Genomic DNA, 12,096 nt, shown 5'->3' on the forward strand with positions numbered 1-12,096 from the left:
AGTATTGTATTGCTACATTGTGCCGCAGTGACTGTTGTCCTTGACGGCACTGTTGGGTTTCGTGCTAGGTGTATTCTAGCAGGAAACCCAACAGTGTCATCGGGGTCTACAGTGACTGCTTTGAGTATTGTATTGCTACATTGTGCCGCAGTGACTGTTGTCCTTGACGGCACTGTTTTTTTTTTATCAACAGTGGACAAAGTCCGAACACGTTGGCGTTCGATCAAGGACCGCTTCAACAGTGATGTTCGTGCTGAGGGCCAGGTTCGCAGTGGATCTGCGTCAAGGACCAGAACTAGATACCGTCACTATCACGCGTTGCAGTTCCTAAGACCGGTCCTTGCCACGAGATCGTAAGTATTATAAATTTTGGGTTTTTATTTTTATTAATCTGTGTTTTTCTAATCCACAGCTGATGCTTCTTGTAAAGGCATGGTAGTAATGATTTTCCTTTCTTCAACAGCACCTGGAGCAGCACCCTGCAACCTGGCCCTGGAGCGGTCCTTCCTCAGACGTCCTCTGACCCGTCCCAGCCATCCGACAGCCAGGAAGCACCTTGCAGGTCAACCACACACACAGCTGGTGACCAGGAAGCTGGGCCATCAGGTGTTCCCCTGTCCCAGGTCTCTGCCACTGGTTATGCGGGCACTACCCGCCAGCGGCAGAGGGCCTTGGACAGGAATGTCTTGCCCGAGTTTATGCATTTGAGCGAGACATTTAATTCCAGCCTCAAGTCACTGTCCGACAGAGTTGAAAGCGGTTTTGCACTCATGGAACGTGGTTTTAACCACTTTGAACACCGCTTCAATTCTGTAGAACAGCGCCTTGACCGTCTGGAGGCCGACCTCAACAGACCAGCACACCATTTTTTTAGTAAGATTGAAAAGGGCATGGCTGAACACCTTAGTCCTGATCAACAGCTGAATGTGCTGCAGGCCTGCAACAATGCTTTCTTGCAGGCTATGCAGCATAATCGGTACGGTCAGCAGTCAGTGGTGTCCTTTCCACCTGTGCCACCATTGACTCGCTTCACCTCACTACCGACTTGTGCTGCATACCACTGCACGGACACCTCTATTCAAAGCCAGGACACCCACCGTTACACCACCACAAGTATGAGTGCAGCTGGTCACTTCACCGACACCACCATGGCAAGCGCTGCTCCTGTCTGGAGCACCACCGCCACTCCCATGCATGCGTGGAGCTCAGCCACCACTAGGCAAACATGGAACAGCCCTGCCACTACAACAACATGTAGTAGCCCTGCCACCACCACTCTGCAAACCTGGACCATCACTGCCGCCACCAGTCCTCCTGCAAGGACGAGCACTGACAACGAAGAGCAGCAGCAGCAGCCACCTCAGCAGCAGCAGCCACCTCAGCAGCAGCCACCTCAGCAGCAGCCACCTCAGCAGCAGCAGCAACCACCTCAGCAGCAGCAACCACCTCAGCAGCAGCAGCCACCTCAGCAGCAGCAACCACCTCAGCAGCAGCAGCCACCTCAGCAGCAGCCGCCACCTCAGCAGCAGCCGCCACCTCAGCAGCAGCAGCCGCCACCTCAGCAGCAGCAGCAGCCACACCTGCAGACGGGGGACCTACACTCAATATTTGCCCCTAGTTCAAGGCGAAATCTATCAAGGTGGGCATTGGGCCAAAGTCGGTCCAGGCACACAAGCCTACGGCGACATGCCATTACAACTAATGTACCTGAACAGATTTCCTCTCCTCCAAGTGTTCCTAGTTTAATTCCCTTAACTGGACTACCTTCCCCCACAAGTTTTGTTGCCCCTTCCCCTCAAACACCGTCTTCAACAGCAAGTGTTGCATATTCCCTGCACACCCCCAAATTGAAACCATCTGCCCCCAAACGCCGGAAAAAATAATTTTTTGGTTTATTTTTGTGATAAAAAATAAATTTACATTTGTGGTTCACCATTACTAAGTTTCATTAATGCGCACTGATGGGTAAATACATGTTAAAAACCAACCCAAGGCCTAGTATAGTCATATGTGAAATAATACACGGACTAGTATAGTCATACCAAGGCCTAGTGTAATAACTCGAGTTTTACCAACTTGGATCTGGTTTCATGAAAAACAAACTGTTGAAACTTGTCTTAAAAATAAGTTTCTTTCTAGTTTCACCAGTTTGTTTTTTGTGAAACAAGATGCTAGTTGTTAAAAATCGAGTTATTACAGTAGGCCTTGGTATGACTATACTAGGCCGTGGTATTTCACATATGACTATACTAGTAGGCCCAAGGCCTACTATACTCATATTTGAAATACCACGGCCTAGTATAGTCATTCCAAGGCCTAGTGTAATAACTCTAGTTTTACCAACTAGTATCTGGTTTCATGAAAAACAAACTGTTGAAACTTGTCTTAAAAATAAAGTTTCTTTCTAGTTTCACCAGTTTGTTTTTTGTGAAACAAGATGCTAGTTGTTAAAAATCGAGTTATTACAGTAGGCCTTGGTATGACTATACTAGGCCGTGGTATTTCACATATGACTATACTAGTAGGCCCAAGGCCTACTATACTCATATTTGAAATACCACGGCCTAGTATAGTCATTCCAAGGCCTAGTGTAATAACTCTAGTTTTACCAACTAGAATCTGGTTTCATGAAAAACAAACTGTTGAAACTTGTCTTAAAAATAAAGTTTCTTTCTAGTTTCACCAGTTTGTTTTTTGTGAAACAAGATGCTAGTTGTTAAAAATCGAGTTATTACAGTAGGCCTTGGTATGACTATACTAGGCCGTGGTATTTCACATATTACTATACTACTAGCCCAAGGCCTACTATACATACTCATATTTGAAATACCACGGCCTAGTGTAGTCATTACAAGGCCTAGTGTAATAACTTTATTTTTACCAACTAGAATCTGGTTTCATGAAAAGCAAACTGTTGGTTTCAAGTTTCACCCGTTTGTTTTTCGTGAAACAAGATCCTAGTTGGCAAAAATTGAGTATGCCTTGTTATGACTATACTAGGCCGTGGTATTTCACATATGACTATACTAGTAGGCCCAAGGCATACTATACTCATATTTGAAATACCACGGCCTAGTATAGTCATTCCAAGGCCTAGTGTAATAACTTGTAAGTTGGAATGGAGCAGATTACATTCATCCACTCAATGCTGACTTGTATTCCCCATGGACTTTCATTGGGGTTGGGTTTTGAGGGTTGTGTTTTGAGAAAATCACATACTTTGTTTTCAACTAGTTGCACAATTTTCTCTTGAAAAAAAATGGTTTCCTGATTCATGGCCTGCAGCTTTGCTCGTTCCAATATATTTCACGCAGACTAGCAATGCTGCATTTTAACTCATATGTGTATTTACCTGCCCAGGTGTGTGAACATCATAAAATTCAGTTATACATGGGAAGTTTTTTATTAAATTGGAGTTTAAAAAATATAGTGCACTCAGTAATGGTATCAAATAAGGTTTTTTATTACCATAAACAAACAAAAACATTACACCATTTCATCTTGCCAGTGCACCCGTCCTACATCAGAAATAAAGTAGGCCGCAAATTGGTCCCTCATTTGGCCAACTTCAACGGATGACCTGAGAGTGTGCTGAGTGAATTCAGGCAATGGGTTAGGAGCATCATCGTCCAGTTCAAAGGTCGGGTGCTCTTTAGCCATCACAAAGTTATGTAGAACCACACAGGCCTTCACCACCTCATCGACTGTTTCAAGTTTAAGATTAATGGCCGTGCCCAGAATTCGCCATCTGGAAACAAGAATCCCAAAAGCACACTCGACAGTTCTTCTGGCCCTGGTCAGCCTGTAATTAAATATTTTTTTGGTGTGGTCCAAGTCCCGGCTGGAGTAGGGTTTCAGTAAGTTTCCGCACATTTGAAAAGCCTCATCGCCAACCATTACAAAGGGCAGTGGCGGAGCTTCGGTGTGAGGAAGAGGCCGTGGCATAGGGAAATTAAATTGGTTGCCATACAACCTACGGCCCATGTCTGAGTTTTTAAAAGCCTGTGAGTCATTACCACGGCCAAATGCTCCAATGTCCACTGCTACAAACATACATCCGGCATCCGCAATCGCAATGAGTACTATTGAAAAGTACTTTTTGTAATTATAGTACTCAGATCCCGTTCTTTGGGGTTTGATGATCCGTATGTGTTTACCATCAACAGCTCCCAAACAGTTGGGAAAATTGCATACTGTCCAGAATTTGTCAGCAATTTCCATCCACTTTTCAGCGGTGGGCAGGGGCATAAATTCTGGGCAAAGAACATTCCAGAGAGCCCGGCAGGTGTCAGCAACAATTCCAGACAAGGTAGAGATTCCAATACGGTACTGGAAGTGTAGTGAAGATAGGGTTTCTCCAGTCTCCAGGAATCTGTGAACAGACAAAGAAGTAAAATTAATATTTATGTATATTATTTTAAAAAACTATAAAATAAAATATTAGTACATTCACGAAAACTAATTACCCACGGTTTTGAATACTAAATTTAAAAAAAACCCAGCAGACCGCACCCCTTGGTTTTTAAAACATACAGTAATGTCACCAGTAGCCGTTCCTCAGGAGGAATCGCACGACGGAGCTGTGTGTCCTGTCTCCGGATGGATTGTTGGACACGAGCAAGCAAATCCATGAAACTTTCGTGGGACATCCTGATATAATCTGTAAATTTCTCCGGGTTTGCCTGTAGCTCGCTGTAGAGGGTGTGGTATGCCCCACGGCTCTCCCGGAGTTCAACAATCGGATGTATCCACATACGCCGCCGTCTTCGCTGCCTCTCTCTCTTCCTTTGTTCATGGCAAGCAACTGCATACGCCTGAGCCATCGCGATGTCCAAATCCAAGTTGAAGTGAAAACTCTTCCAGCGCAGATCCATGGTCACGAGAAGAATCAAGCAAATGTGAAGAATACTGTAGACAGGGTCTATATATTAACATACCACACCCACAATGAAGTCCCATTGGTCTTGTGTGTTGTTGAATGGTTGTTTTTTCATTTTTGTGGGGTTTTTCCAAAATCTGTAAAAAAACGCAAACGCACAAAAAACGCATACAAACGCGCAAAAACGCTGCGTTTTTTTCCTGCATGCGCATAAAAATGCTTGAAAAAAACGCAGCGTTTGTATGCATTTGTATGCGTTTTTTTAATGCGTTTTTTTGCGGGAAAAACGCGCTGCAAAAAAAAGCAAGTGTGAAACTAGCCTTAGGCCGTCTGGCCACTAACTAACAATAGCAGGCTAACTACAAAATAAACCTATATAACAGCAAAGAAGTCCATGTAATCTTACTGTGTCAGCTCCCAGCTCAGCAGACGAGATAGACTGAGAGATCCCAGCTCCTCCTGATTATATCAGCTGGAACAGTCAGGAAACCAAAACCTGGATTGAATTAGTGGAGGGGGAACTACCAGTCCTTTCCATGCTGATCACTAAGGAAACCAGGACTGGATTACAGTGAAATAAACTGGCTTCATCATCAGTACAGGGAGACATATGAAATGAAACGGGGAGAAATATACCTGTTTTCTAGTACCTCTCCCCTTGGCACCTCACAGCATAATAAAATTAAAAAGTCATGTAATAATTTATACATTTTAATATTTTCTCCAACATTTACTATTCCTATATTTCATTGCTAATTAAATTTATTTATGTCCATCAAGCATTAGCTCAACAGGTTTTACTCTCTCCGTCGATACATATTCACTGCATATTTGAAAGATTAGAATTTAGAATTCCAAATTTTTCTTTCATGTTAATCATATACGATGTTTGAAAGATTGGCATGTTCTTGAATTTTGACTTCAAATTAAACATTTTTTATTGGCAGAATATATATAAACTTCAGAAGAATATTTTATTTAACCTGCACATTTTGAAGAACACAAGAAACGTGAGGCACTAATTAAGGTACCGTATTAATTAGGGGTTTTTCATTTAATCCAAAATATGCCAAAATTTTTTAGTTTATAAATATGACTTTAATTTTAAACAGCAAATGTTATATAACTGACCTTGTCTGACAAAATGGAAATTTGAAGTGCATTATTATTTTAATTGATTAATTCTATTGAATAAACTAAACAGTACATTTATTGCACAGTACATTTTCTTTTGTGGCATAATCAGTACTTTTTGTAACAGAGATACTCTCTGAATTAAGGGATTTTATACAGCCTTGACAACCATAGAGAAAATAGATAAAATAGATGCATATAGCAGCCTTTATTGAAACAGCAGTATTTCATCAAGATATACTTTGGTCCATCCTTAAAGGGGTATTCTCAAGTTTGAAAGTTATCTCTTATCCACAGGGTAGAGAATAAACTCGCGATCGCTGGCGTTCTGACCACTGGGATCCCCACAAATTGAATCCCCGAAGAACCTTTTGTGAATGGAGTGATGGTCGATCATATGCACTTTCATTCTGGGAGTGCCAAAGACCAGCCAAAGACAACACTAAGCTATCTCAGATGGTACCATTAGGAATGAATAGAATGACAATGGGCATAATCGGGCAGTGTTCATGGTAAAAGTCTTGCTTCTCAGGATCAGTGGGGGTCCCAGCGGTCTGACTTCCAGCTATCGGGAAGTTTATCCTCTATCCCAAACTTGAGAATACCCTTTAAGTTATTTTCAACTGATACAGTGTTATGCTTCCGTTAAAAAAGTCAGTGCTCAACACATTCAGTGTAATGACCTTCCTTTACTTAACCCAAATAATTGCAGAGATTTTCTTCTGTTACAGACTTGTGGACTAGTGATGAGTGAACATGCTCATCACTACTCGTTACTCGCCCGAGTATCACTGTACTCGGTGTACTAGCCGAGCACCGAGCATTTCCAGGATTACTCTGCAGGACCTCGGATCTCCCCCAGCATTTTTGGCAGACTTTAGAGACCCAATCACGCTGCAGGGATTGTCTGCCAGGCTATGAAACGCTGCAGCCATCTTTGTTGTGGTCGTGCAGTGATTGGCTGGCTGCACAGCATCATCAGGGGTATAAGAGACCGGACGCCGCCCTGCTCGGCGCACTCAGCTATGGATTTAGAGCTGCTGCCGAGATAGACTCAGAATTGGGGATTTATTAGTTTGGGGTCTACCATCGTAAACTACTCAAATCCAGCTAAACCAACAGTCCTTCTAAGGTCTAAGTCCGGAGTATATACTGTAGGTTCCAGTGTTAGGTAGGTAGGGTAGTGTACATAGCTCTATACACATCAGTGCAAGGCCTGCAGGCACTGTATGTGTGTATATAGATCATTGCATTCATCAAGGGGGTCCATTCCCTTACTGTGTTCTGGTGCTGCTGCAACCTGTAGGATATATTGGCTGTATATACCTAGCCCCAGGTGTAATTGGCTTTGAAAATTTTTTTGGCCAGGGCTAAGGCCTCTTTCACAAATCAGTTTTTTGCCGTCAGGTGCGATCCGGCTTTTTTTTGTAAAACCGGATCCGGCAAAATGCAATGCCGGATCCAGTTTTTCCCCATTGACTTGCATTAGCGCCGGATCGCGCCGGATGGCATTGCGTTTCATCCGTTTTTTGCCGGATCCGGCTACTTGTCTCATTCCGGCGTCTGGAAAAAACGGCTACTGTAACGTTTTTTGTCTCCGGCGAAAAAGCCGGAAGCGCCGGATCCGGCGCTTCCAGCTTTTTGCTACAATGAAAGTCTATGGGCGCCGGAATGCGCCGGATCCAGAAAAAGACGGATCCAGCCACCGGATCCGTTTTTTTAAGTCTGCGCATGCTCAGATCCAATTGGCCAGCCCCCAGGAAACAGATATAACCTGCTAGACGGATCCAGCAAAAAAACGGATCCGTTTCTACAGTTCTCCAAAATTTATGCCGGATCCGTTTTTTCTAAAAATAGCCGGATCCTGCCTGACGGCAAAAAACTGATGTGTGAAAGTAGCCTAATAGAGCTTTTTTATTGCAAAGCAATCCAGAGCCCTTTTTTTTCCTCCATTTGCTTTTTGACAGTGCACAATACAGCCAGATCCTTTTCCTTGCACAGCGTGAAAATTCAGCAATTTTAAAGGGGTCCCAAACATCCCTTTTGAGTGCACAGAGAAATATTTAATTTTTATGTGGTACGGTTGAGTAGATTTTTTTTTGGAGTGTCTTACACAATTTCTTGACACTATTTTGCTGAACCCCCCAAAAAAACATACAGGCCACATATTTTACAGTTTGGTGTATCTGTGACACGTCTCATCCATCCGTCTGCTAAAAATTTTGGTCTTTTTAGTCCTAAATCAATTAATTGCTGTCTGGCACTGTACTTATATACAGCACTATTTAGCCAAAAAATAAAAAAATACAGGCCACACATTTGTCGTAGTGGCATCTCCGTGTCAGCTCATATCTGTGCATGCTGAAAGTTTGGCCAGTTTATGGCAGTTTTCTTTTTTTGCCCTGGGTGTCACTGTAGTTATATACAGCAGCATTTAGCAAAGAATAAAAAAATAAAGGCCAATACATCACTATTTAGCTAAAAAAAAACCACACATTTGTCGTAGTGGTATCTCTGTGCCAACTCATATCTGTGCGTGCTCAAAGTTTGGCAAGTTTATAGCAGTTTTCTTTTTTGTCCTGGGTGTCACTGTTCTTATATACAGAAGTATTTAGCAAAAAAAAAAATTCAGGCCACACATTTTTCACTGTCGTATCTCCATGCCAGATCAAATCTGTGTGTGCTCAAAGTTTGTCCAGTTTAGGGCAGTTTTCTTTTTTTGTTTTGGGTGTCACTGTACTTATATACAGCAGTATTTAGCAAAAAAATAAAAACAATACATGCCACACATTTTTTGGTGTGGTATCTCCGTGACCGATCATATCTGTGCGTGCTCAAAGTTTGGCCAGTTTACGGGCAAACACATTTTTCGGTGTGGCGTCTCCGTGCCAGCTGATATCCATAAACGTTTTAACCCCTTTGTGACTGAGATGATTTTGGCCTTAATGACCAGGCCAAATTTTTTAAATTTGATCAGTGTCACTTTATTTGGTATAAACTCTTGAATGCTTCAACGGTTCCCAGTGACTTTGAAACAATTTATTGAGACATATTGTACTTCATGTTAGTGACAAATATTGGTCGATACGATTTGTGTATATTTATGAAAATATTGAAAATTTTACAAAAAATTAGAAAATTTAACAATTTGCAAAATTGAAAGTTTTATGCCCTTAAGGCCGGGTCAGACGTGTGAGAAACTAACGCGAGTCTTGCACCTTAATAACCGGCACTGCCGCCGGCACTCGGGACCAGAGTGTGCGGCTGCATGTATTTCTATACAGCTGAGCACTCCGGTCTTGAGTGCCGGCGGCAGTGCTGGGTATTAAGGTGCGAGTTTCTCGCAAGCTGGACCCCGGCCTAAGGCCTGTTTCACACTTCAGGTTTTTTTCGTTCAGTAGTAAACCGTCAAAGTGTGTAAAAACTGATCCGTTTCCGCTATGCAAAAAACAGATGCACCGGATCCGTTGGACGGATCCGCTGCAGTCGCTAGGAACAGAGGTCTGGAAAAGGAGAGAGAGAGAATTTTATCCTGTTCCAGAACATCTTTCAGGGTTAAAATGCATGACAGGAAAGATCTTCCAGGCATGCGCAGTCTAAAACACTGGGTCCGCCGCTAAAAAAAGCGTTTCCTTGTCCGTCTACTCAAGATGGCGGAAGCTAAAATTCAAACGGATCCATCAAAAAACGGATGCAACGGACAACCATCCGTCACAGTCCGCCGCTAATGTAAGTCTATGAGAAAAAACGGATTCCGCCAAAAAAAAGGATCTTTTTTTAAAAAAATAGCGAATTTTGACTGACGTTAAAAGACTGAAGTGTGAAAGAGGCCTAAGTCAGATAGTTATACCACACAAAATAATTAATAAATAACATTCCCCACATGTGAACTTTACATCTGCAAAATTTTTTGCATTAGGAAGTTAGAAGGGTTCAAATTTGATAAAAAATTTCTAATTTTTCCAACAAAGTTTACAAAAGCATTTTTTTAGGGACCACATCGCATTTTAAGTGAGTTTCAATATGACAGAAAATGTCCAAAAGTGACACAAAAGTTTAATAACCCTTAAAGTGCTTCACAGGAATTAAGGAAGGAAAAAAAGAACATTTTACTTTTTTAACAAACATTTTATTCTAGCCTCAATTTTTTTTTACTGTCACAAGGGTCACAGAAAAAATTAACACAAAAAATTTCTCCTGAGTATGCCGATGCACAACATGTGGGAGAAAACTACTATTTGGTTACTATTTTGGCTCGGGAAGGAAGCAGCACCATTTGACATTTTGAACGGAAAAATGTCTGGAATCGAGCGTAGACGCCATGTCGCATTTGGAGAGCCCTTGATGCGCCTAAACAGTGGAAACCCCCCCACAAGTGACCCCCATTTTGGTGACTAATTCTGAACAAAAACTGTCTAGGATCAGTTTAGAGTTATCATCACTTAACAGCAAATAGCCTAAGGCAAATAAAGATCCCTTATAAAGACCTCAAAATAAAACTTAACTTTTATTAATACGATATTAGATACAGAACAGCAAAGCCTTAAAAACACATAACACTTGATTCAACCAACCAGTCATGGATTTTTAAAGTGTTTGTGCTATTATAATTGCTGTTTTTTAGCAGCAGAATTCAGTATCACAAAGGTTCACTGTTCAAATCAGCATATACTGTAGGTTCTTATTGACTTCATTACTAAATTACCGTTTTGCTCGTCAGAGATCATGAGTTTCTAATGTGGCTTACAGTTATATACTTTATAGTCAGTAATATCAACTTTATAGGATCAGCAGGCTCAATTTCAATGGCTCTGCTGATACCTACTAGGTAATTAAACCAGCATACCAGGCATGCTGTTGGTTTCTTATTAAATACCTTAACACAGGGTCGGAGGGCTAATTATCAATGGCTCTACCGAAACCAGATTAAATAGTAAGTCAGCATAAGGGTCCCGTTTCACATAGCGATGCACCAGCGATCCCGACAACGATATGACCTGGTAGGGATCGCTGGTGCATCGCTAAATGATCGCTAGTAAGATGTCAGCCAGTCAGATCTCTTCAACGACGCAGCAACGATCCGGCGATCCATGTAACGTACTCGGTGGTCATTGGTACCTTGTCACACAGCAACTATTCTGAATGATTCCAGCCTGCGTTCCTGAGTTCTGCGCTGCCAACGAGGTCGCTCGTCAGCGTCAAACACAGCGATGCATGCTGGCCAACGGGACGCCGACGATGAACAAAATGGCCCAGGACATTTGAGCACGATCAGCGATATTCAGCGGGGGGAGCGGTCTCCGCTATGTGTCACAAGTAGCGAGATCACTGTTGCGTCACAAAATCGATGATACATTAGCGATCTCTCTAGCAATTTCGCTATGTGAGATGGGGCCTTAACAGCCATACTGCTTATCCACTACCAGTACCCTTAATCCTTAATAAAAGGGATACCTAGCAGCTCTATACTACTGCCTACTTATCATAAACTTAGCTCAGATCAAGTGCATGCTGTTAAAAATGGATTAAACAGCCATTAGCCTCCCCAAAATGTTTCACCTTGTGGCATCATCATGGGAAAGAGGCTGTAATGAGCATACTGTAAATCAAACATCTATATATATATAATTGCCTGTAATTGTCTGTCATCCACTTCCATCGGGATGTCCCCGAATCCCACAATCCACTGCGCCGCACCGGAAGTACGCCAACCGCCATTTTGTAACACCCAAGTGATGCCGCTCGGATCCAGGATGCAGCAGCAATCCCGAACGCTGCTGTGATCCCCACCGCCACTCGGATCCAGGTCGCCACTGCGATCCCGAATGCCGCTGCGATCCCGACCGCTGCTGGGATCCCGGCCGCTGCTTGGATCCCAGCCGACACTCAGATCCCAGCTGCCGCTCGGATCCAGGCCGTCGCTGCTGTGAAAGGGGTGTAACGAGGGGATAAAACAAGAGGGGTGTAATGAAGGGGGTATAATGAGAGGGTGTAATAAGGGGGTGTAATGAGAGGGTGTAATGAGGGGGGAGTAATGAGATGGATGCCGCTGCCGGATCCCCGCCAGGACCCACCGCCTGACT

General features: G+C 42.9%; 1 protein-coding gene across 1 annotated transcript in view; it reads left to right on the forward strand.

Annotated features, from left to right (window-relative positions):
• Positions 1 to 5,714, forward strand: part of LOC141100748 (uncharacterized) — a 14,192-nt gene extending 8,478 nt beyond the window's left edge. Inside the window, exons 3-5 of the mRNA XM_073589434.1 lie at positions 194 to 353; positions 464 to 1,474; positions 5,660 to 5,714. Of these exons, the coding sequence (XP_073445535.1) occupies positions 194 to 353; positions 464 to 1,474; positions 5,660 to 5,714 (1,226 nt within the window). The remainder of the gene's footprint in view (positions 1 to 193; positions 354 to 463; positions 1,475 to 5,659) is intronic.
• Positions 5,715 to 12,096: the final 6,382 nt, after the last annotated feature.

The sequence above is a fragment of the Dendrobates tinctorius genome, unplaced genomic scaffold, assembly GCF_039654945.1.
Source record: "Dendrobates tinctorius isolate UK_male_01 unplaced genomic scaffold, ASM3965494v1 ptg000107l, whole genome shotgun sequence".
In the NCBI taxonomy this organism is placed as follows: domain Eukaryota; kingdom Metazoa; phylum Chordata; class Amphibia; order Anura; family Dendrobatidae; genus Dendrobates; species Dendrobates tinctorius.